The following is a 23,360-nucleotide window of genomic DNA, read 5'->3' as shown; positions in this document are numbered from 1 at the left end:
CAAGTGTGGGAGACCCAGAAGAAGCTCCTGGCTCCTGGCTTTGGATCGGTGCAGCTCCAGCCGTTGCGGCCATCTGGGGAGCGAATCAGCATATGGAAGATCTCTCTCTCTCTGTCTCTACATCGCTTCATAACTCTTTCAAATAAATAAAATAAATATTAAAAAAAAATAAAAATAAAAATAAATTACCCACAAAAGAAAGCCCAGACCCAGACAGCTTGACCAATGAATTTTACCAAACATTTAAATAAGAACTAATACAAGTTTTTTAAACTAACTCTTCCAAAAAAGAGGTGAACAAGTCCCAACTCATTTATGAAGTCAGTATTACCCTGATAAGAAAATTCAATAAAAACATTACAAGAAGGGAACAGATCAATCAAAAGACTAAACAGGATTACCCCAGAAATACAAGGATGGTATGACACTCAAAAACCAATCAATAGAATTTATCAAATGCTTTTCCTACATCCACTGATGATAAATTCAAAATATTTTTAATAAAAATATTCAACAGGTTAGGAATACAGCTTTCCCAATCTGATAAAAAAATGTATTTTATATGCTCGCAGCAAAGAAAACTGAAATGAAATTAAGAAAATAATTCTGTTTATGACATCATCAACTAGAAGAGAAGGTACAAAATTAATAATAGAAGTAAATCAAAATTCATAAACTGAAAACTAAGAAGGTTGTTGAGAAACTACAAGATCCAAATAAATGGAAAATATCCATGTTAAGGACCGAACGATTTCAGGTTGTTAAAAAGGCAATATTCCTCAGATTCAATGCAATCCCTATCTAGATCCCAGCTTTCTTCTTTTTGAAATTGTCAAGATGATTTTTAAAGTTAATATGAAATTTTAAGTGACCCAACATAGCAAACATGGATCTGAAAAATAAAACCAAGTTGGAGGACTCACACACCACAATTTCAGAACTTACTACAAAATTAACAAACAAGATAACATGACTCTAAGGCTAGGGGTATGGGGCATCAGTTGAGTCTCTGCAGTTCTGCTTTCAATCTAGCTCTCCACAAATGTGCCTGGTAAAGCAGTGGAAGACAGCCTAGGTACCTGGGTCCCTGCTACCCACTAGGGAGACCCAGATGGAGCTCTGGGCTCCTGGGCTAGGCCTGGACTAGCCCCGGCCATTGTAGTCATTTGGAATATGAATCAGTGGATGGAAGATCTCTCTCTCTCTCTCTCTCTCTCTCTCTCTCTCTCTCTCTCTCTTTCTCTTGCCTCTATAATTTGTCTTTCAAAATAAATAAGCAAATCTTTTAAAATATATTTATTTACATAAAAAGATAGTTTGGTACTGCCTTAAGGAGACATATAGACCAACAAAACATAGAACATTATCCAGAATCCAGAAACCTATATATCTATTGTGAACTGATTTGTGATAAAGGTACCAAGACTATTCAATGGTGATAAAGAACAGGTTTTTTGTTTCTTTTGTTTTTAAACTCATGGTAATGTGGAAGTTGGATATCCTCATGAATACTTCACACCATATAAAACAGTTAACTAAAAAAACAAACCAATGACCTAAATGCAAAAGTGAAACTATAAAACTCTTGGAAGAAAACATAGTGCTAATGGATATGGCAAAGGATTCTTAGATATGGCATCAAAAGCAGGTTGCATGAGCTATCCGTGTCACAATAAATCACTGCCAAATTCAATTTCCTGAAGCATCCCTCCTGTTTTCTTGTAGCATTATTATGGTCTAGGTCCTAATGTTTATGTATGTAATCCATTTTGAGTCAACTTCTGGATATGGTGCAGCTTCATTTTTCTTCATGTAGATATCCAGTTTTCCCAGCACCATTTGGTGCCACTGCCAAAAATTATTTTATACATTTTTGATGTGAGTAGTTGAATTACTATTTTCAGAGCATAGTATGGGTAGATTAGTTCCTGGACTCCTTTCTCTCCTTATTGGGCTCCTGGTCTATCTTCCTCTAAGAGATAAAGCAGCTAGCTAGTAATGCCTTGTATTATCTATGTTTTTCTATTATATGCCATTAAAAATTTGAGTGTGGCTCTTTTTTACTATAATCTTTCATTTGTTTTTTAAAGATTTATTTATTTGGAAGTCAGAGTTAGAGAGAGATTTTCCATCTGTTGGTTCACTCCCCAAATGGTTGCAATGGCCAGGACAGGGTCAGGATAAAGCCAGGAGCCAGGAACTTTGGGTCTCCCACATGAGTGGCAGGGGCCCAAGTACATGGACCATCTTCCCAAGCAAATTATCAGGGAGACCCTTCAGAAGTGGAGCAGTTGAGACTCAAATTGGCACCTGCTGGCATTGCAGGCAACAGCGTAGTCTACTACAACACAATGTTGGCCCTGTATTGTAATTTTTTAAATTTCAGATTGCTGTTGTATTTATCACAGTATCTTTAATTTAGGTTTTCCTGTGCTAGTATTAAGACATGATGAAGGGCTGCTGCTGTGGTGTAGCGGATAAAACCACCACCTGCATTGCCGGCACCAGTTTGAGTCCTGGCTGCTCCACTTCCAATCCAGCTCTCTGCTGTGGCCTAGGAAAGCAGGAGGATGGCTCAAGTACTTGGGCCCCTGTACTGGTGTGGGAGACCTGGAGGAAGCTCCTGGCTCCTGGCTTTGGATCAGCACAGCTCCGGCCAGTGCAGCCAACTGGGGAGTGAAACAGCAGATGAAGACCTCTCTCTCTGCCTCTCCTTCTCTCTCTCTGTGTAACTCAGACTTTCAAATAAATTTTAAAAAAAGCTCCTGCTCCCCTTGGCCGGCGCCGTGGCTTAACAGGCTAATCCTTCGCCTTGCGGCGCTGGCACACCGGGTTCTAGTCCCGGTTTGGGCGCTGGATTCTGTCTTGGTTGCCCCTCTTCCAGGTCAGCTCTCTGCTATGGCCCGGGAAGGCAGTGGAGGACGGCCCAAGTGCTTGGGCCCTGCACCCGCAAGGGAGACCAGGAGAAGCACCTGGCTCCTGGCTTCGGATCAGCGAGATGCGCTGACCGCAGCAGCCATTGGAGGGTGAACCAACGGCAAAAAGGAAGACCTTTCTCTCTGTTTCTCTCTCTCACTATCCACTCTGCCTGTCAAAACAAACAAACAAAAAAGACATGATGCTTTACTTTTAATAATACCAGCCCAATTATAGTTGTCCTTTCGTATCCGTGGAGGTTTGACTCTAGGATGCACCACAGACAGCAAAATCTGTGGATGCTGCACAAATGCCTCATACAAAATGGTGTAGTTTTTGTCTATAATCTACACACATTCTCCTATTTGCTTTAAATCATCTCTAGATTACTTAGAATACTAATATGATATAAATATCATGTAAATAATTGTTATACTGTATTGTTTAGGAAATAATGACAAGAAAAAAAGGTTTGAACACATTTAGCACAGATGCAATTATTTCTCCAAACAGTACTGATCCACAGTTAGTGGAATCCACAGATGTGGAAACCATGGACATCAAGAGCTGACTATATTTATTTGTAATCTTGTTTTCTAAGTTGCGAATCTTTTTTCCCAGAAGTAATATTTCCACATAGACAAAGGAGCATTGAAGTTGATTTGCATAATAAAGTTTAAAAAAAAGGAGAGAAATGGATCTTTAGTTCAACTTTGAAGCCATATTTCTCACTGGAGTAAAACAGAAACAGAGACAGTGAGACTCAGACACATAGAGAGACACACACCTCCAGTCCCATTACCTGCAATATCTATCTCTAAGGACTCTTTATCTTCCAGCCAGGCTTTCTTGGGAATAGTGCCCTTCATATGGATCTCCTCTTTCTGTTTAATGACCTTAGAGTCTGATAGGCTGCCCAACTTTGTGTCTTGTACTTGAGCTGAGTGCTCTGGAGCAGTAGGACCACCGGAACCTGAGAGAGGTAAATAAATGCATCATACAGATAGGAAGTTGACAAAAAATATCTTAAATGCCTTTAAACATCTGCTGTGCAAACTCATTGTTACTAGTATTGAAGAACAAAAAAAGATCAAAATGAGTTTATAAAATGTTCTAAATTGGAATCAAAAAACATAAATGGATATCATACAAAAATCACACAACTAGAGAAACAGATACAGAAGTTTAATTATTTAAAAGAAGGAAACATAATTTGAATAGAAATGTGATAGAAAACATCTAGATAACTGATTTGGGCTTTAGAAGATAACAAATGCATAGGAATACACTAAAATGCAAAGAGAAAGACATTTCAAGCAAAGCTAACTACAGAGCAGGGACTGGAGTCAAGAAAAGCAACTGAGAACCTTAAGAAACAGAGCAAGTATATGGTTTGAGTGATTCTAAGACTTGTGAAGAAAACAGGTGAAAAACAGCATTCAAAAAGTTCTGGAAAACAGCTAAAAGACTTAGATTTTATGTATAAGGACAATGAAAACTAAGTTTTCTGGTTTTGGGGTTTTTTTTTTAAAGACAAGACTAAAACAATCAAAACTGTTTCTGGAACATTCATTTTACAACAGTAAAAAAAAAGGGGGGGGGGTAAAATTTTGAAGCATTGCCCGGAACACAATCCTAATTTAAACACGCTATTTTAGGCATTTCGAATACCACTGATGTAGAAATAACTGGATAGGTAGCTTGAGCATAAACAAGCTGAATTCCTAAAAAACGAAAGCTTCTCTGTAACAGTGATGTTAGAGTCAGTATCTCATGAGGTTGAAATAGTCTATCAGCAGAAGGAAAAAGCCCATTAAGTGGATTTATAATAAGGTTATTTTGTATACCATATTTAAAAGTTCTCCAAAGATAGCTCAATGAGCTTTAATAATGTCAATTTTTACCTGCCCAAGTATACTAAAAATATAGCTAAAAATACTTACTGTCACATATGAATACGACATTGCAGGGTTGAAGTTCAAAAAGACTATACATTTCTGTTTCTAATCCTAAGGAAAAGCCTCATTTTAAAAATCCAGAAGAATATAATACCCTGACAATCAGTTCAGTTACCTGCAGCTTCCTTCTGCAAGGGTTTGCTTTCTTCCGGCTGGGCAGTTTTGGGCACTGCCTTTTTACTGTGGATCTCCTCTTCCTGCTTTTTGTTTGCAAGGTTCTCATCCCCAGTGATGGGCAGTGGAACTGAAGAATCTGGAAAATGACATTTGTTCCCACAGAGGAAAATATTATAAACACAACAGAAAAGTACCCCTCTTCCTGTCCAAAACAAAATCAAGCCCCTTTGTAATAGGAAACAAAGAATCTTTGTTTCCACTCTGCACAAACTGTGACATGAATTGTAAAGTTTTCCATATTTTTCTGTGTTCAACAACAGTTTATTTATTTATTTATTTATTTATTTAGACAGGCAGAGTTGGACATTGCGAGAGAGAGAGAGAGACAGAGAGAAAGGTCTTCCTTCCGTTGGTTCACCCCTCAAATGGCCGCTATGTCTGGCGTACCAGCGTGCTGTGCCGATCCGAAGCCAGGAGCTTCCTCCTGGTCTCCCATGCGGGTGCAGGGCCCAAGGACCTGGGCCATTTTCCACTGCACTCCTAGGCCACAGCAGAGAGCTGGAATGGAAGAGGAGCAACCGGGACAGAATCTGGCGCCCCAACCGGGACTAGAACCCAGAGTGCCGGCGCTGCAGGCGGAGGATTAGCCTTGTGACAGTTTAAATAAAACTTTAAATAAATCTGTTCTTTGATGATTTGTTGCAACAGTTAAAAAAAAGTTTAGATCAGGTATGTTTTTCAAAGTAAAAAAGAAGATTGGAACAATGTTTTCAAGCTCTGGTCTATTAAAAAACTTTAGCATTTACAAAGCCAATCTTGGTATTTCATTTATTCCAAGAAAAGCACTTTTATACACAGCACTGTCAAATAATTTTTTAATGTCTCATGTCATTATACCCTTTTGAACTTATCTAATACGCACTTGTTTTCTTTTTTTCATGGTCTTATTTCATTTTTCATATCTAAGTATGAATACTTTTCAGCAAAGTATTTTTTTTTTATTGTTTTATTCAGAGGCAGGGTGCGGGGGTCAGCAAAGTAATTTCAACACAGAAATCAGAAAGGCAACAAAGATTACTTAAAACACAAAAAGGACTAATCTTGCTTTTATTTATCATACTATCTCTTTTCTTCTAAATTCATTCATTTTTATTTCTATTACTGCAATTCTCTAACTCACTTTGATGTAAATGTCTTCTGAAATTTTTATATTATTTTAAAGGTTTTTCAAATGTTAGTATTTCAGGCATTCCAAAAGTACAAGTAATACAATGAACACCAAGAAATCTCTCACAGAGCTTAAGAAATACAACATTACAGTGTCCCAACCTGGACTAGAACCTGGTGTGCCAGCGCCGCAAGGCGGAGGATTAGCCTGTTAAGCCATGGCCGGCCCATGGGTGTGTTTCTGGACTATCACTTGGCTTCTTTTTTCTTTGTTTATTCTGTTGCAAATGATGTTTTAAATACACTACATATGTAAGTCTTGATGTCTAGTAAGTCAAGTTCCCTTACCTTATTCTTTAAGCATACTTCTTTACTTTACATAATAACTTTAAAGTCAGCCTGTCAAATCCATGAAAATCCTACTGGAATTTTGAGTGACAATTCATTGAATTTAGAAAATCAATTATGAGAGAATTGTTATATTTATTATTAATATATAATTCTCCCTTTAGGTCTGCCTTTACATATTTCAATGTTGTTTTATAATTTTCTCTACAATATACTTGTATGTCTTTTTAGTTCATTGTGAGTACTTTTTAAAAAATCTTTTAAAAAGTTTTGCTGTATAAAAAACATGTACAGAAAAGTGGAAAAATAGTGAATTATCAAAAAGTGAGCAAGTATATCATGTAATCCAGGTCAAGAAATGAAACCTGGCTGGAAGCCTACAAGCTCCCCTCACCCTTCCTTTTCATTTCTGTAATGCTGAGGGTAACACCTGATCTTAAAAACAAATTAGTTTTCTTTTTTAAAAGATTCATTTTATTTGAAAGGCAGAGTTACACAAAGAGGCAGAGGGAGAGAGAGAGAGAGAGGTCTTCCATCTGTTGGTTCACTCCCCAAATGGCTGCAACAGCCAGAGCTGCACCGATCCGAAGCCAGGAGCATCTTCTGGGTTTCCCATGTGGGTACAGGGACCTAAGGACTTGGGCCATCCTCTACTGCTTTCCCAGGCCATAGCAGAGAGCTGGATCTGAAGTGGAGCAGCTGGGACTCGAATCAGCACCCATATGGATGCTGGCGCTGCAGGCCTGGGCTTTAACCCACTGTACCATAGCGCCAGCCTCTGAATTAGTTTTCAGTATATACACAGCATACACTCTATTGTGTCTTCTTTCACATTTGCAAGTTTCACTGGGTATGAAACATTTTTACCCTTACTCTTTCTTACTTGCTAATTAGTATTAAATAATGTTAGCATGTCACAACTTATCCATTCTGCTGAATAAATACTGAGCATCTATCTTTCTTTTTAAAAAGATTTTTATTTATTTATTTGAGAGATAAGAGTTATAGACAGTGAGAGGGAGAGACAGAGAGAAAGTTCTTCCATCCACTGGTTCACTCCCCAAATGGCTGCAATGGCCCAAGCTGTGCCAGGAGCCAGGAGCTTCTTCCAGGTTTCCCACATGGGTACAGGGGCCCAAGAGTCTAGGCCATCTTCTATTGCTTTCCCAGGCCACAGCAGAGAGATGGAATGGAAGAAGAGCAGCTGGGACTAGAACCGGTGCCCATTTGGGATGCCAGCATCACAGGTGGAGACTTAACCTACTGAGCCACAGCACTGGCCCAGCCCTGCATCTAATGTTATTTTTTTCTTTTTTTTTTTTTTTTGACAGGCAGAGTTAGACAGTGAGAGACAGAAAGGTCTTCCCTCCGCTCGTTCACCCCCTAACTGGCCACTATGGCCGGCGCACTGCGCCAGTCCAAAGCCAGGAGCCAGGAGCTTCCTCCAGGTCTCCCACACAGGTGCAGGCGCCCAAGGACTCACGGGCCACAGCAGAGAGCTGGACTGAAAATAAGGTCAGATTTTGAAATTTGGGTCAATATGAATTTTTGGATAATGATACTCAACTTGTTACAGATAAGCTTTTTGTTTTATTAGTTCCTATTTTTATTGCTGAGGTATAACTTAGCTAAAATAAGGTCTGTTTGAATATTCCTTGAAATCAAAATTTGAATTCTTTGAAACCACCAATATTTTAAGTGTTTTATGTGTTCTTTAAATAATGAAAAAAAATTTAAATCAAATTTTTAAATTCCATTGTTCAAATCCTATTTTCTGGGGCCGGCGCCATGGCTCACTAGGTTAATCCTCCGCCTGCAGCACCGGCATCCCATATGGGCGCCGGGTTCTAGTCCTGGTTGCTCCTCTTCCAGTCCAGCTCTCTGCTGTGGCCCAGGAAGGCAGTGGAGGATGGACGAAGTGCTTGGATCCCTGCACCTGCATGGGAGACTGGGAGGGGGCACCTGGATCCTGGCTTTGGATCGGAGTAGCTCCAGCAGTAGCGGCCATTTGGGGGGTGAACCAATAGAAGGAAGAACTTTCTTTCGGTCTCTCTCTGTTTAACTCTATCTGACAAAAAAAAAAAAAAAATCCTATTTTCTGACCTCTCAGTTTCTGATATGTATTGTTGAAATTATTTGTATATTCCTGCTAATCCTCCGCCTTGTGGCGCCGGCACACCGGGTTCTAGTCCCGGTTGGGACGCCGGATTCTATCCCGGTTGCCCCTCTTCCAGGCCAGCTCTCTGCTATGGCCCAGGAAGGCAGTGGAGGATGGCCCAAGTGGTTGGGCCCTGCACCCCATGGGAGACCAGGAGAAGCACCTGGCTCCTGGCTTCGGATCAGTGAGATGCGCCGGCCGCGGCGGCCATTGGAGGGTGAACCAACAGCAAAAAGGAAGACCTTTCTGTCTCTCTCTCTCTCTCTCTCACTATCCACTCTACCTGTCAAAAAAAAAATTATTTGTATATTCCTGTCACTTTTTCTGAATATAAGCTTATGTATATACATATAGGTTCATAAGTTTATCTTTCTGATGTATTTGATCCTTTCATTACTATGAAGTAAACTGTTTTTATCTTCACTAATGTGTTGTTCACTTAGTTTTTCCTTTGTTAGTATTTGCTAAATTTATCTTTCTTCATCTCTGTACCTACTTTTAAATTTATACAATTTTTAAAATTTATACAATTTAATCAAAGTAACCACAAACATGATTTTGAAAGTCAAATAGTTTCATAGGGTCCATAATGAAAATTGCCATGGGGCTGACGCTGTGACACAGTGGGTTAAAGCCCCAGCATCCCATATGGACGCGGGTTCCAGTTCTGGATGCTCCACTTATGATCCAGCTCTCTGCTATGGCCTGGGAAAGCAGTACAAGATGGCTCAAGTCTTGAACCCCTACACCCATGTATAAACCTGGAAAAAACTCCTGGCTCCTGATTTCCAATCAGATTCCATAGCGGCCATCTTGGGAATGAACCAGCGGATGGAAGTCCTCTCTCTCTGATTCTACCTGTCTCTGTAATTCTTTCAAATAAATAAAATAAATGTTTAAAAAAAAAGTTGCCATTATCTGTCCCACACCAACTGCAGATTCCAAGTTTCAAAAGGCTGTCATTCTCAATTCCTTTAGCCACATCTTCTAGTACCAATATCTTCATTTTCAAATAACATCCTAATACTCTTCTATCCCTTTTAGTTCCAGAAATTATCTACTCATTTTCTACTATAATCAATATGGACTTTAGTGTTTTAAAAATCCTGCTACCATACACAGATCCCCTTCGTGCATCTTGTGAAAAGGTCAGCCCGCCGGCGCCATGGCTCACTAGGCTAATCCTCCGCCTTGCAGCGCCGGCACACCAGGTTCTAGTCCCGGTCGGGGCACCGGATTCTGTCGTGGTTGCCCCTCTTCCAGGCCAGCTCTCTGCTGTGGCCAGGGAGTGCAGTGGAGGATGGCCCAAGTGCTTGGGCCCTGCACCCCACGGGAGACCAAGAGAAGCACCTGGCTCCTGCCATCGGATCAGCACGGTGCGCCGGCCGCAGCGTGCCAACCGCAGTGGCCATTGGAGGGTGAACCAACAGCAAAAGGAAGACCTTTCTCTCTGTCTCTCTCTCTGTCCACTCTGCCTGTCAAAAAATAAAAAAATAGAAAAGAAAAAAGAAAAGGTCAGCCCTGTATCAACATTCAGTGTTTGTATGTTATATAAATAGTCACAGTGACTAAATCAATATCCAGTTAAAACAGCATTCAGTATTTACATGATTGTTACATAATTATCATTCACAGCTAAGCCAACTAATATACCGTAAATGCATTTGTTTTACATGTTTGCTTTTCCTAAAGAGTAAATATTTGCCCTATTTATACATTTGTTAAGTTTCTAGGAACCAATCTCTACTTCCTCATGGCCATCAAAAATATAATTGAAAGTCCCCCCTAAGTACAATCAACCATATAAAGTAATCTATCGATTTGACTTTTCTCACGGTCTTCATGTTTTGAACTACTGCCATGTTGGATTCCTTTCTTCTCTCTTGTGTTGTCCCTCAATGGCCCATTGTCTCCATCTAGTGTTTTCCTCGTACATAAACTTTTTTTTTTTTTAATTAAATTCACTCTTGTAGTGAAAAAATATTCCCCATGTACTGCTTACCAAGCTTGACGTCTTTTTGACTTCCACTATGGTTTTTTTTTTTTTTTTTTGGAGTTTTATGAATCTCTTTTCTAATCAGTTGTGACACAGTTCCTGCCTCATGACTCCTTCTCCAAGACAGATCATATAAATGCAAATAGTAGATCATAAGATCCCTCATTCCAGAGAGGTTCTTGCCCATACTCCAAGGAAGGAATGCTGAAGAATCTAAAGACAGACCTTGCTGGGTTTCCCCACCCAGTCTATTAGCAATCATACCTATGCAATTAAGTGCTCATGAAAAGTTAAAAAGGACAAGGTTGGAGATAGCTCACAACATGGAGGTTCCTGACCTCGACAGGGCATGGAAGTTCCATGTCTGTTCTCATATACTTCACTCTATGCAACTGTATTAATCAGCTTTCCATTACTATCATGAAATACATAAGACAAGCCATGTAAGAAGGAAATAGAAGCTTATTTAGCTCACAGCTTTAGAGGTTCAAACCCAAGACCAGGCCCTCCCACTGGGTTGGTGTCTGGTAAAAGTGCAGAACAGCCAATGGTGAAGCACATGCAGAGAACTGACCATATGGCAAGCTAGGAAGCACAGTGTGGCTGGGCCCATCTTGGCTGTTACAACCAACCCTTCCACAAGAACTATCTTCCAGGTAAATGGTCCTGGTAACCTAAGGATCTCACAGTAGGCCCACCTCTCAAATATGACAGTAGGATTCCCACCTTCTTAGTACCAACAACCTGTGGCTTTGGGGTTTAAAGGGCTGCTTGAGCATGGGAACAAAATCACATTCAAACTACAGAAGCAATTTTTTTATCTTTTATAATATGCTTATAATACACACTAGCAAACATGTTTCTCTGAGTTCTGTGAGTCACTCAAGTAAATGAACAGAATCTGAGGACGGGGTTGTGAAAACCTGGATTGATAGCCAGTCAGACAGAGTACAAGTAAAATAAGCTGGGGCTGCGATTGGCATCTAAAGGAGGAGAGAGGCAGTGTTGGGGACCGAGCCTTCAATGCATAGAGGCTGCTACTTTCTCCAGGTAGACAGGTGAGAACCAAAGTCAATCACAGGACACCCAGCTGGATTCTGCTGAAGGCCTGCTTGTTCACTTGCTTACCGATAGGGAGAAATCTTGACACCTTTTGAGGTCACAGAAGTCTGTCTTCTTGTGGAGTGACCAAAAAAAAAATGTTTTCTTTCTATATCAGTGTTATGAAAATCCAAGATCATATCCCACTGTGTATATTTTTATTCCGTTTTTTTTTTAATATGGGAATTCACATGCTTCAGTGGTGGGATTTACTCCTATACTAGTTCAATTCCTTTTCTTCTACCGTTTCTTTTGTCTCTATGAAACACTTACTTTTAGATGTTGAATTTATTGGGTCAATATTGAAATTTAAAAATTTTTTCTTTTTCCTTCTCTTTGTGTTCTATTTTCTAAGATTTTCTCACTTTTATATTCCAGACTTTCCCATTGAGATTATTATTATTATTATTATTATTATTATTTTGGACAGGCAGAGTAGACAGTGAGAGAGAGAGAGACAGAGAGAAAGGTCTTCCCTTTGCCGTTGGTTCACCATCCAATGGCCGCTGCGGCTGGCACACCACGCTGATCCGAAGCCAGGAGCCAGGTGCTTCTCCTGGTCTCCCAATGCGGGTGCAGGGCCCAAGCACTTGGGCCATCCTCCACTGCACTCCTGGGCCACAGCAGAGAGCTGGACTGGAAGAGGAGTAACCAGGACAGACTCCGGTGTCCCGACCGGGACTAGAACCCGGTGTGCCGGCGCCGCAGGCGGAGGATTAGCCTAGTGAGCCACGGCGCCGGCCTTGAGATAATTATTTGTGATATCATATTTTATGGTCTCAATAAACTATTAATAGGTTCTGTCCAATTTCCTCAGGCAGGCATTTTCCCCTCCACCCTTCTTCCTTAGTCTTCTAAAGTGGGAGGGTCAGAGGCTGGGCTTCTCAACCAAGGTGAAATGCCTGTACAGAATTGAGGCACGGGGCCAGTTCGTGGCACAGCAGGTTAATCCTTCGCCTGTGGTGCCGGCATCCCATATTGGTGCTGAATCTAGTCCCAGTTGCTCCTCTTCCAGGCCAGCTCTCTGCTGTGGAAGATGGCCCAAGTCCTTGGGCCCCTGCACCTGCATGGGAGACCAGGAAGAAGCTTCAGATCAGCACAGCTCACCCATTGCAGCCATTTGGGGAGTGAGCCAACAGAACAGAAGGAAGACCTTTCTGTCTCTCCCTCTCACTGTAACTCTACCTCTCAAATAAATAAAAATAAGATCTTAAAAAAAAAAATAGAATTGAGGCAAGCCCTTGGAAACCCTTTTCATCAAGATGACACTGAAGGCAAGGCAGGCAGAGCCTGCCCCTCCCAAAGCCGAAGCTAAACCAGAGGCTTTAAAGGCCAAGAAGACAGTGCTGAAAAGCGGCTACAGCCACAAAAGAAGAAGAACATTCAGATGTCACCCATGTTCTGGGAGCTGACAAAGACACCAGGCCTCTGGTGGCAGCCCAAATATCCCAGAAAGAGTGCCCCCAGGAGAAACAAGCTTGACCACTATGCCACCACCAAGTTCCCATCAACCTCTGGGTCTGCTGTGAAGATGGAAGACAACACATTGGTGTTCATTGTGGATGTCAAGGCCAACAAGCACCAAACAGGCTGTGAAGAAACTCTCTGACATTGATGCGGTCAAAGTCAACACCCTGCTCAGACCTGAGGAGAGAAGGAATGTGTTCAACAGGCTCCTGATTATGTTTTAGATGGCACTAACAAAACTAGGATCATCCACAAGCTGGCTAATTTTAAATCTGTTTTCTCAGCTGGCGCCGCGGCTCACTAGGCTAATCCTCCGCCTTGCGGCGCCGGCACACCAGGTTCTAGTCCCGGTCGGGGTGCCGGATTCTGTCCCGGTTGCTCCTCTTCCAGGCCAGCTCTCTGCTGTGGCCAGGGAGTGCAGTGGAGGATGGCCCAAGTGCTTGGGCCCTGCACCCCATGGGAGACCAGGAGAAGCACCTGGCTCCTGCCATCGGAACAGCGCGGTGCGCCGGCCGCAGCGCGCTACCGCGGCGGCCATTAGAGGGTGAACCAACGGCAAAAGGAAGACCTTTCTCTCTGTCTCTCTCTCTCACTGTCCACTCTGCCTGTCAAAAAATAAAAATAAATAAATAAATAAATCTGTTTTCTCACCATAAAAAAAAAAAAAAAGAATTGAGCCAGGAGAAGGGCTTTTAGGGAGCAAAGTCTAAAGTAGATCAAAGGTGGGAGCGTGTGGGGGTGCTCAGATAACTGAACCTGACTTTATTTCAAACATACCATCCATACCAAATGAAATCAGAGAGTGAGATATAGCTAGTGAGTTCTTTGTGTGCAAAGGCTTCAGATGGACTTCCCTTAGGCTATCATCTGTTTCCTGCCAATTTTTTCATATTCATCAACTTCTAAAGTATCTGACAGTGGGTTCTGTGTCAATCCAACTGCCACTAGCATATAGGCAGTGGCAAACGAGTAAGGCATTCCCAGGAGCATGAGGTCTTCATTTCTGAACGAATGACATTTTGGTAAAAATATTTCTCCTTCTGTTTACTTGGCAGTCCCAATGTTACCTGGCAAATATAACCCTTTTCTCTCATTTCAAAGGTATATAAACAGTCTTCAATAAGCTTTATAGTTCAGTAAAAATTATCTAGAAGAATAACCATTTGTGCTTTAGCAATTTTTCATCCATTTTCATCACAAAAGTAATGTTATCACACAAAGTCAAAAACACTATGCCAAAACTAGAACAAAGTTTTAAAATGGTCCTGAGGTCAGTAGTACTTGTTTGGCTAACAGCTATGCACAGGAATGTTTTTTAAAGTACATTTAACAAATAAATACAGGAAATTAGACATACAGAATTTTCAATGGTTCCTGGGACTTTCATTAATTGAATATTTTCATGTATCACCTAAAGAACTGTACAGAAGAAAAAACTAAGTGAATCCCTGAAGATTAAAACCTCTTATAGGGGCTGGTGCTTCGGTGTAGCGGGTAAAAGCTACATTGCTGCCATCCTATATGGGCACCGGTTCGAGTCCCGGCTGCTCCACTTCCAATCCAGCTCTCTGCTATAGCCTGGGAAAGCAGTAGAAGATGGTCCAAGTCCTTGGGCCCCTGCACCTGCATGGGAGACCTGGAAGAAGCTCCTGGTTCCGGCCTTCAGATGGACCTAGCTTCGGCTGTTGCATCCATTTGGGGAGTGAACCAGTGGTTTGAAGACACTCCCCACCCCCAGCCTCTACCTCTCTGTAACTCTGCCTTTCAAATAAATAAATAAAATAAAGCCTATAAATCATTTATTAAAAAAATGCCTTTTATAAAAGAGTGGGGCCTGCATCCAGGAATAAAGCTGAAAACTAAAATACATACAGTGATCAGATGGATCAGACAGATGAATAAAGCAGACGAGGTCTGAGAGTTAGGAGTCAACAGGATGGACGTCCTGCCTGAGGGGCAGCAGCAGTTCAGCTGCAGTGCTTTATTTCCATGACGTGAGCTGAGCACAGTTATTCTAATCTTTCAAGAATAAGCCAAAATCATATTTTTAAATGCTGGCAGCAAAATTTTAAAAATTTTATAACATCCACATGAGCCACATATTTCCTTGCAGAGTCCAGTCTAAGAAACATTAGTTTCAACATCTGACAAATCAATGAGTCAATTTAATCAAGATTTTCTGTGGATTTCTGTGTCTAAAACATATTTGATTGGGTATCATTTCATTTCAAAAGTTGTATCACATTTTATCTTATATGGTAAAAATAAAATTTAAAGTTTTTTAAAAAATCTCTGATATTTTACTTTTTAAATATATGCCCAATAGAGTAGTAAGCAGAAAAGAATGAATAACAAAGCAGAAAGATGAAAGGTGAAAGAAAAAGCTACAAAACACAAAGCCAATCCAGTTACCTGCATTATCTTTTGGAAAGGGAATTTTCTCCAATGACAAGGACGGCTTAGACTTCGCCCTCTTACTATAGATCCCTTCTTTATGTTTAATGTTTACAGTGTCTGGAAGTTCATCATCCCTTGTGCCTAGCACCTGAACAGGGAAGTCTGGAGCAATAGCATCATTGGATCCTACAGAAAAACAGGAAAGTAATACAATTAACACACATGTAGACTTGAAGTTGAGAAAGAATTTTTTTTTTTTTTTTGACAGGCAGAGTGGACAGTGAGAGAGGTAGAGACAGAGAGAAAGGTCTTCCTTTACCGTTGGTTCACCCTCCAATGGCCGCTGCGGCTGCCACACCGCGCTGATCCGAAGCCAGGAGCCAGGTGCTTCTCCTGGTCTCCCATGGGGTGCAGGGCCCAAGCACTTAGGCCATCCTCCACTGCCCTCCCGGGCCACAGCAGAGAGCTGGACTGGGAGAGGAGCAACCGGGACAGAATCCGGCGCCCCGACCAGGACTAGAACCCAGTGTGCTGGTGCCGCAGGTGGAGGATTAGCTTATTGAGCCGTGGCGCCGGGGGAGAAAGACTTTTAAATATTTGCTTCTTAGATCACTTCTACCAAAAAGATGCCACATTGGGAGGGTTGTAGAATATTCAGAAGGAGATGTCAAATGAAGTTGTAAGACATGCAGAATAAATTCCAATAATGCAAGGATGAGAAAAAAATTACATAAGAAAAGGCATATAAAGTGCAGTACTTTATATGTTCAGAAAGGAGTCTATGTTTCCAAGTCAGGAAGTTTTCTGGAGAAAGAGAAAAAAATGAATTGTACCATAGGCTTTCTGTTATGAAGAAGGCTGAAAGATATTTTAGGCAGAAGTTACAACAGAAGTAAAGACAAAGGGGAATTTAAGAATAGCCAGGGGCCAGAGCTGTATAGCAGGTAAAGCCGCCGCTTGCAGTGCCAGCATCCCATATGGACACTGGTTCCAGTTCTGACTGCTCCATTTTGGATCCAGCTCTCTACTATGGCCTGGGATAGCAGTAGAAGATGGCCCAAGTCCTTGGGCCCCTGCACTTGCATGGGAGACCTGGAAGAAGCTCCTGACTCCTGGCTTCAGATTGGTGCAGCTCTGGCCTTGGCAGTCAATTGGGGAGTGAGCCGCTGAGAAGTGGAACTGCAAAACTATATAATAATTCTACATTTAGTTTTTAAAGGAACCATCATACAGATTTTTTTTTTCTTTTTTAGATTTATTTATTTATTTGAAAGGCAGAGTTACAAAGAAACAGAGAGGGAGAGACAGAGAGAGAAACTATCCATTCACTGGTTCACTCCCCAAATGGCCACAATGGCCAGGGCTGGGCCAGACCAAAGCCAGGAGACAGGAGCTTCCTCCCAGTGTCTCACGTAGGTACACATTCACAAGCACTTCAGCCATCTTCTGCTGCTTTCCCAGGTGCATCTGCAGTGAGCTGGGTTGGAAGTGAAATAGCCCGGACTCGAACTGGCTCCCATATGGGATGCCAACACTGTAGGCGGCAGCTTTACCCACTACGTCACAGCGCCAGCCCCCAATCTTACTGTTTTTCAAAGCCCCAGTCATACTGTTTTTCAAAGTGTCTGAATGACTTCATATTCCCACTTGGCAATACACAATGGCACCAGTTCTTCCACAACCTTACAAACATTTGTTATTTTCTATTCTACTTTTCAAAAATAATACTAATGGTTGTGAAGAGGTAGCCTAATATGCTTTGGGTTTGTTACTTCCCTCAGAACTAACAATGTAGAGCACCTTTTCATATGTTACTGGCTACTTGCATATCTTACTTAGAGGAAGTTATTCATATTCTGTGCCCATTTATAAATCAGACTGCTTGGTTTTTTTCTTACTGAGTTGTAAGAGTTCATCAATTATTTTGGGTATCAATCCCTTATCAGATATATGAGTTGCGAATATTTCTTCCCATTCTGGGATTTATCTTTTTACTCTGTTGATAGTATTCTTTGATGTAGAAGTATTTCTAATTTGTTGGTCTAATTCTTCTATTTTTTCCTTTTGTTGCCTCTTTGGGTATCATGGTAGAATTTTAGAAAAATTTCTTTTTTACTCTAGATTTCTTCACTCACCAAGTCATGAATAAAAAAAAACTTTTACTCTCTTCCATTAAAGACAAAAATCATATTTAATTATTTGGCTTTCTTAGTATCTTTCATTCCCAATTAGCTTCTGGCATTCTGGCTCACTTTTTTTTTCTTTTTTTGACAGGCAGAGTTCAACAGTAAGAGAGAGAGAGAGACAGAGAGAAAGGTCTTCCTTCCATTGGTTCACCCCCCAAATGGCCGCTACAGCCGGCGCGCTGCACCAATCTGAAGCCAGGAGCCCGGTGCTTCCTCCTGGTCTCCCATGTGGGTGCAGGGCCCAAGGACCTGGGCCATCCTCCACTGTATTCCCGGGCCACAGCAGAGAGCTGGACTGGAAGAGGAGAAATCGGAACAGAAACCAGCGCCCCTACAGGGACTAGAACCTGGGGTGCCGGTGCCGCAGGCAGATGATTAGCCTAGTGAGCTGCAGCGCGGCCCTAGTTCACTTTGTAACTAATTTTTTTATTATTTATAAGAATAATATTTAGGGTTGGCGCCGTAGCTTAACAGGCTAATCCTCCGCCTTGCGGCGCCAGCACACCGGGTTCTAGTCCTGGTCGGGGTGCCAGATTCTATCCCGGTTGCCCCTCTTCCAGGCCAGCTCTCTGCTATGGCCCGGGAAGGCAGTGGAGGATGGCCCAAGTGCTTGGGCCCTGCACCCCATAGGAGACCAGGAAAAAGAACCTGGCTCCTGGCTTCGGATCAGCACGATGCGCCGGCTGCAGCGGCCATTGGAGGGTGAACCATCGGCAAATGAAGACCTTTCTCTCTGTCTCTCTTTCTCACTATCCACTCTGCCTGTCAAAAAAAAAAGAATAATATTTATATTAAATGGCTTCAGAGTTCACCACTGATCACTATTAGCATTGCTATATTTCTCTTTCTTGAATTCTTCATTTATATCCATCTTTTCATCGGGATGAGTACGTTTAAGAGAATTTTTCAAGAAGATGATGGAGGCCGGCGCCGCGGCTCAATAGGCTAATCCTCCGCCTGCGGCACTGGCACACCAGGTTCTAGTCCCGGTCGGGGCACCGGATTCTATCCCGGTTGCTCCTCTTCTAGTCCAGCTCTCTGCTGTGGCCTGGGAGGGCAGTGGAGGATGGCCCAAGTGTTTGGGCCCTGCACCCGCATGGGAGACCAGGAGAAGCACCTGGCTCCGGATCAGCACAGTGCGCCGGCCGCAGTGCGCCAGCCGCAGCGGCCATTGGAGGGTGAACCAACGGTAAAGGAAGACCTTTCTCTCTGTCTCTCTCTCTCACTGTCCACTCTGCCTGTTTAAAAAAAAAAAAAAGACTTCTATTGTCTATATTCTGTCTTCTGAACTAGGGAGTACAGGGGATTTTTCTACCAACAATCAATTAAATGAGCTTGTTTTATTTCTGGTAACCTAATGGTTACCAGAATACTGTTTTTAAAACCATAGCCTTGCAGACAGTGGACATTTCTTCATTTCTAGCTATAAACTTAACTAATCCTAATATTTGGTGAACATTTTTGTGTTTTGTCTTTTTTTTCTCATAGTAGAAAATCAGAGGAGTCATCAGAGGTTTTGATGCAGTTACCACTAGAAACTAGTTTGGTCAACTATCATATAAAGTTAACAACAACAACAAAAATCTGCCAGCAGGGCCAGTGGTACAGTGTAGCAGGTTAAGCTACCGCTTATCACCAGTTTGAGTCCCAGTTGCTCTGCTTCCAAACCAGCTCCCTGCTAATGCAGTCGAATATGGCTGAAGCAGCTTGGTACCAGCCAACCATGTGGGAGATCAGAAGGGAGTTCCTGGCTCCTGGCTTCAGGCAGGCCTAGCCCTGACTGTTGTGGCCATCTGGGAAGTGAACCAGCAGATAGAAGACCTCTCTCTGTCTTCTTCTCTTGTCACTTTCAAATAAATAAATAAATCTTAAAAAATTCCTAAAACCAGGGATAATGTCTCTTTGCTTTGTAATTCTATACATACAAATATGTTCATAACAGATCGTAAAGAAAACTATCTCCCTAAAGTGAGCCAAGTCATCTCCTGTGGATGGTTTCAGAATGCTATCACATGCATTAAAATATACAACACCAATTTCATACCTTTACCTTAAAAACACCACAGGAATTACAGATTAAATTCCACCAGGAGATGCTATTCATTTCCTAAGTCTGCAGTTTTCCTGCAGTAAATTCACAGAAATGTTTCAGGATATTATAAAATGTTAGGGAAACAACAGTAATATTTGACATCTGGTGTACTCCACAAACTTACTAGCTCAAAAGAGTTCAAAGTTTCAATATCAGATTGTGCTATGTTCATTCAATGCTGCCATGTCTTTGCAAGGCTGGTGTACTCCACAAACTTACTAGCTCAAAAGAGTTCAAAGTTTCAATATCAGATTGTGCTATGTTCATTCAATGCTGCCATGTCTTTGCAAGGCTGGATTTTTGGCAGTTGCTGCAACAAAAAGAACCAAAAATGGCTGTGCCTCACTGTTGTAGAGTGTCCAAAAGTCAAAACAAAAAAATAGTTAACAGATTTTATCTGAGTTGTCCGACCAAAACCATAAGTGTTCATGTCCTAATATTTTAGCAGTTGTTTGAAAAAATACTTAATGTATTTATATGCATTATACAGAAGGCTAAGAAAAAAAAATTACTGAACAGTACAGGTTCTATGAACTAAGAAAGCATAGAAACCTATGCCTTAGATGAAGTCTATTAACCCAAACAATTTTCCACAGAATTTTCTTTAACAGATATTTGTTAATTGCTTATGTAAACTTACCTACCTGAATCAGAGAGCAAAGCATGAAAAGTTCCATATTTTACTGAAAGATTAAAAAGCACTGAACTTTAATTTGCCATTCCAGAATAAACCAGCCAACACACAAATAAAATTTAAAAATGTAAAGTTCCGAAAAATTTTTACATAATACCTGAATGTGAGCTCTCAATGGTGGTGTCTGATTTGGAATCTGGAAATGAAGGAGTCTTTCCTAACTGTGGAACATAGTACATCTTCGAACTGCCAGATGGCTTGTATGGCAATAGTTCAGGCTGGGCTAAGGAGGTAAAGAGCAGAACAATTAAGAAATACGTATTAATTCACCCAACACATGTTGAGAACTTTCTAATGCCACTCAGTGATCAAGACTTTTGAGTCACACACACAAAAAATGAATGACCAAAACAGAAACATATCTTTGCTTTCAAGAAGAACCAGAATTCTTGAGGGTAATGAGTGGTAAACAATATGTACATATAAAAAATGTTGAGAAACTAGGAATACAGGAGAGATTGGGGCAGGATGAAGTTTAAATAGGACAAAAGGAATACATTTCACTGAGAAGATGAATTTTTATCGATATAACTGCCTAACCACTTTTGAAAATGTCTGTGGGGGCCGGCGCCGCGGCTCACTAGGCTAATCCTCCACCTTGCGGCGCCGGCACACCGGGTTCTAGTCCCGGTCGGGGCACCGACCCTGTCCCGGTTGCCCCTCTTCCAGGCCAGCTCTCTGCTGTGGCTAGGGAGTGCAGTGGAGGATGGCCCAAGTCCTTGGGTCCTGCACCCCATGGGAGACCAGGAGAAGCACCTGGCTCCTGCCATTGGAACAGCGCAGTGCGCTGGCTGCAGCGCGCCTACCGCAGCGGCCATTGGAGGGTGAACCAACGGCAAAAGGAAGACCTTTCTCTCTGTCTCTCTCTCTCACTGTCCACTCTGCCTGTCAAAAAAAAAAAAAAAGAAAATGTCTGTGGGAACAGGAGCTGTGGCATAGTGGGCAAAGCTGCTACCTGCAGTGCCAGCACCCCATATGGGTGACAGTTCAAGTCCCGGCTGCTCCACTTCCAACCCAGCTCTCTGCTATAGCCTGGGAAAGCAGTAGAAGATGGCCCAAGTCCTTGGGCCCTTGGGCCCTCACGGGAGACCTGGAAGAAGCTCCTGGGCTCCTGGCTACAGATCGGTGCAGTTCCAGCCGTAGTGGCCATTTGAGGAGTGAACCAGCAGACAAAAGCTCTCTCTCTTGCTGCCTCCCTGTAACTCTGCCTTTCAAATAAATAAAGCTTTAGAGAAAAAAAAAAAAAGTCTTTGCTAGGGTCAGCACTGTGGCATAGGACAGTAGGTAATGCCATCACTCAGCATAACAGCATCACTTACAGTCAATGGTTCATGTCCCAGCTGCTCTGCTTCCAATCCAGCTTTCTGCTAATGGCCTGGGCAAAGAAGCAGCAGATGACCCAAGTCTTAGGGTCCCTGCACCCATGTGGGAGACCTGGATGGAGTTCCTGGCTCCTGGCTTCGGCCTGGTCCAGCCCTGGCTGTTACAACCATTTGGGTAGTGAACCAGCAGATGGAAGATCAATCAATTTCTTTCTCTCTCTCCCTCTAACTCTGCCTTTCAAATAAATAAGTAAATCTTTTACTAAAATATTTTTTGAAGAAATAATTATTTCTTAGTAGGGTAAATGGAATCTCATTGTTTAAATATGCCCTTATTTGATTATTATAGAGGCTGAGTTTTTTTCTAGATACAGTCACCCCTTTATATCCTTAAGAAGATTCAATCTAGGACCCCTCTCCCCCACAAATACCAAAATATGTAATGGTCAAAATCCTAATATAAAATAGCTTAGTATTTGTCTATAATCTACACAACATCCTCCTATATATTTTAAATCATCTCTAGATTACTTATAATAACTAACACAATGTAAATGCAATATAAATGGTTATTATACAGTACTGCTTAGGAAATATTGACAAGAGAAACAAGTCAGTATGTGTCTGGTACTGATGTGGTATTTTTCCAATATTTTTTATCTCTGGTTTACTGAACTCACCAACGTGGAATCTATGGGTATGTGGAACCAATTGTATTTGTTTTCCCTTCCAGGTGTGAAAACTGTCAAAGGCCCTCCGAGTCTATCCTCCTTCCCTTTCATCTATACACTATGTTCTCCAATTTCCCTTATAGTTATAAATGCTCATAGGAGTAACTATGGCCCAGAGGATAAGTGTAACAATGTTTACAACTTCCATTGACTCCATTAAAAACAACCAATTAAAGCCACCCCAGTACTATAGTTCCTGATAGCTGCAGCAGCTACTCTGGAATTGGAAACAGAAATCACCCTGAGAGGGTGACAGAGTCACCACATCCGGATCACAGGTCCCTGATCTAGACAACTTGCCTGTAGTTTGGAGCTTCTATGATAAATTAGTTTATCCTATACCCTAACACATAGTCAGTAAGCAGTCAACTAATTCTAAATCAACTGAAAACACCACTATCTATAAGATCTTGAACTAACTACTCTATTTTTGCATCAGTTTTCTTAACTATAAAATTGATATAATAATTCCTACCTCTTAGAGTTACTGTCAAAACTAAATTGATTAAAAAGCATATAGTGTCTTAAACAGTAATTTTGATTTGTTTGGAGGCAAAGCATTGAATTTTTCCAATTCTTTTTCTCCATATAAGTTATGAATTTAGTAACAAATTATGTAATCTATTTTCTTCATTGTGAGAAAACAAGTTACCCTTTTTTACCCAAATTATGTTATTCTTCCTGATAAACTTTAAGATTAAACAACATCA

At 41.5% G+C, this 23,360-nt stretch overlaps 1 protein-coding gene across 6 annotated transcripts in view; it reads right to left on the bottom strand.

Moving 5' to 3' along the window:
* Window positions 1–23,360, bottom strand: part of ALMS1 (ALMS1 centrosome and basal body associated protein) — a 166,311-nt gene that overhangs the window by 44,649 nt on the left and 98,302 nt on the right. For 5 of the 6 annotated variants that reach the window (XM_062209660.1, XM_062209661.1, XM_062209664.1 and 2 more), the window contains 4 exons: window positions 20,695–20,820; window positions 15,641–15,811; window positions 4,990–5,127; window positions 3,719–3,889 (listed from right to left, as the gene is read on the bottom strand). In XM_062209660.1, the coding sequence (XP_062065644.1) occupies window positions 3,719–3,889; window positions 4,990–5,127; window positions 15,641–15,811; window positions 20,695–20,820 (606 nt within the window). The remainder of the gene's footprint in view (window positions 1–3,718; window positions 3,890–4,989; window positions 5,128–15,640; window positions 15,812–20,694; window positions 20,821–23,360) is intronic. The other variant, XM_062209663.1, reaches the window with a different exon arrangement.

Source organism: Lepus europaeus, chromosome 13 (genome assembly GCF_033115175.1).
Source record: "Lepus europaeus isolate LE1 chromosome 13, mLepTim1.pri, whole genome shotgun sequence".
Taxonomy (NCBI): Eukaryota; Metazoa; Chordata; class Mammalia; order Lagomorpha; family Leporidae; genus Lepus; species Lepus europaeus.
This window is presented reverse-complemented; position numbering and strand designations above follow the sequence as displayed.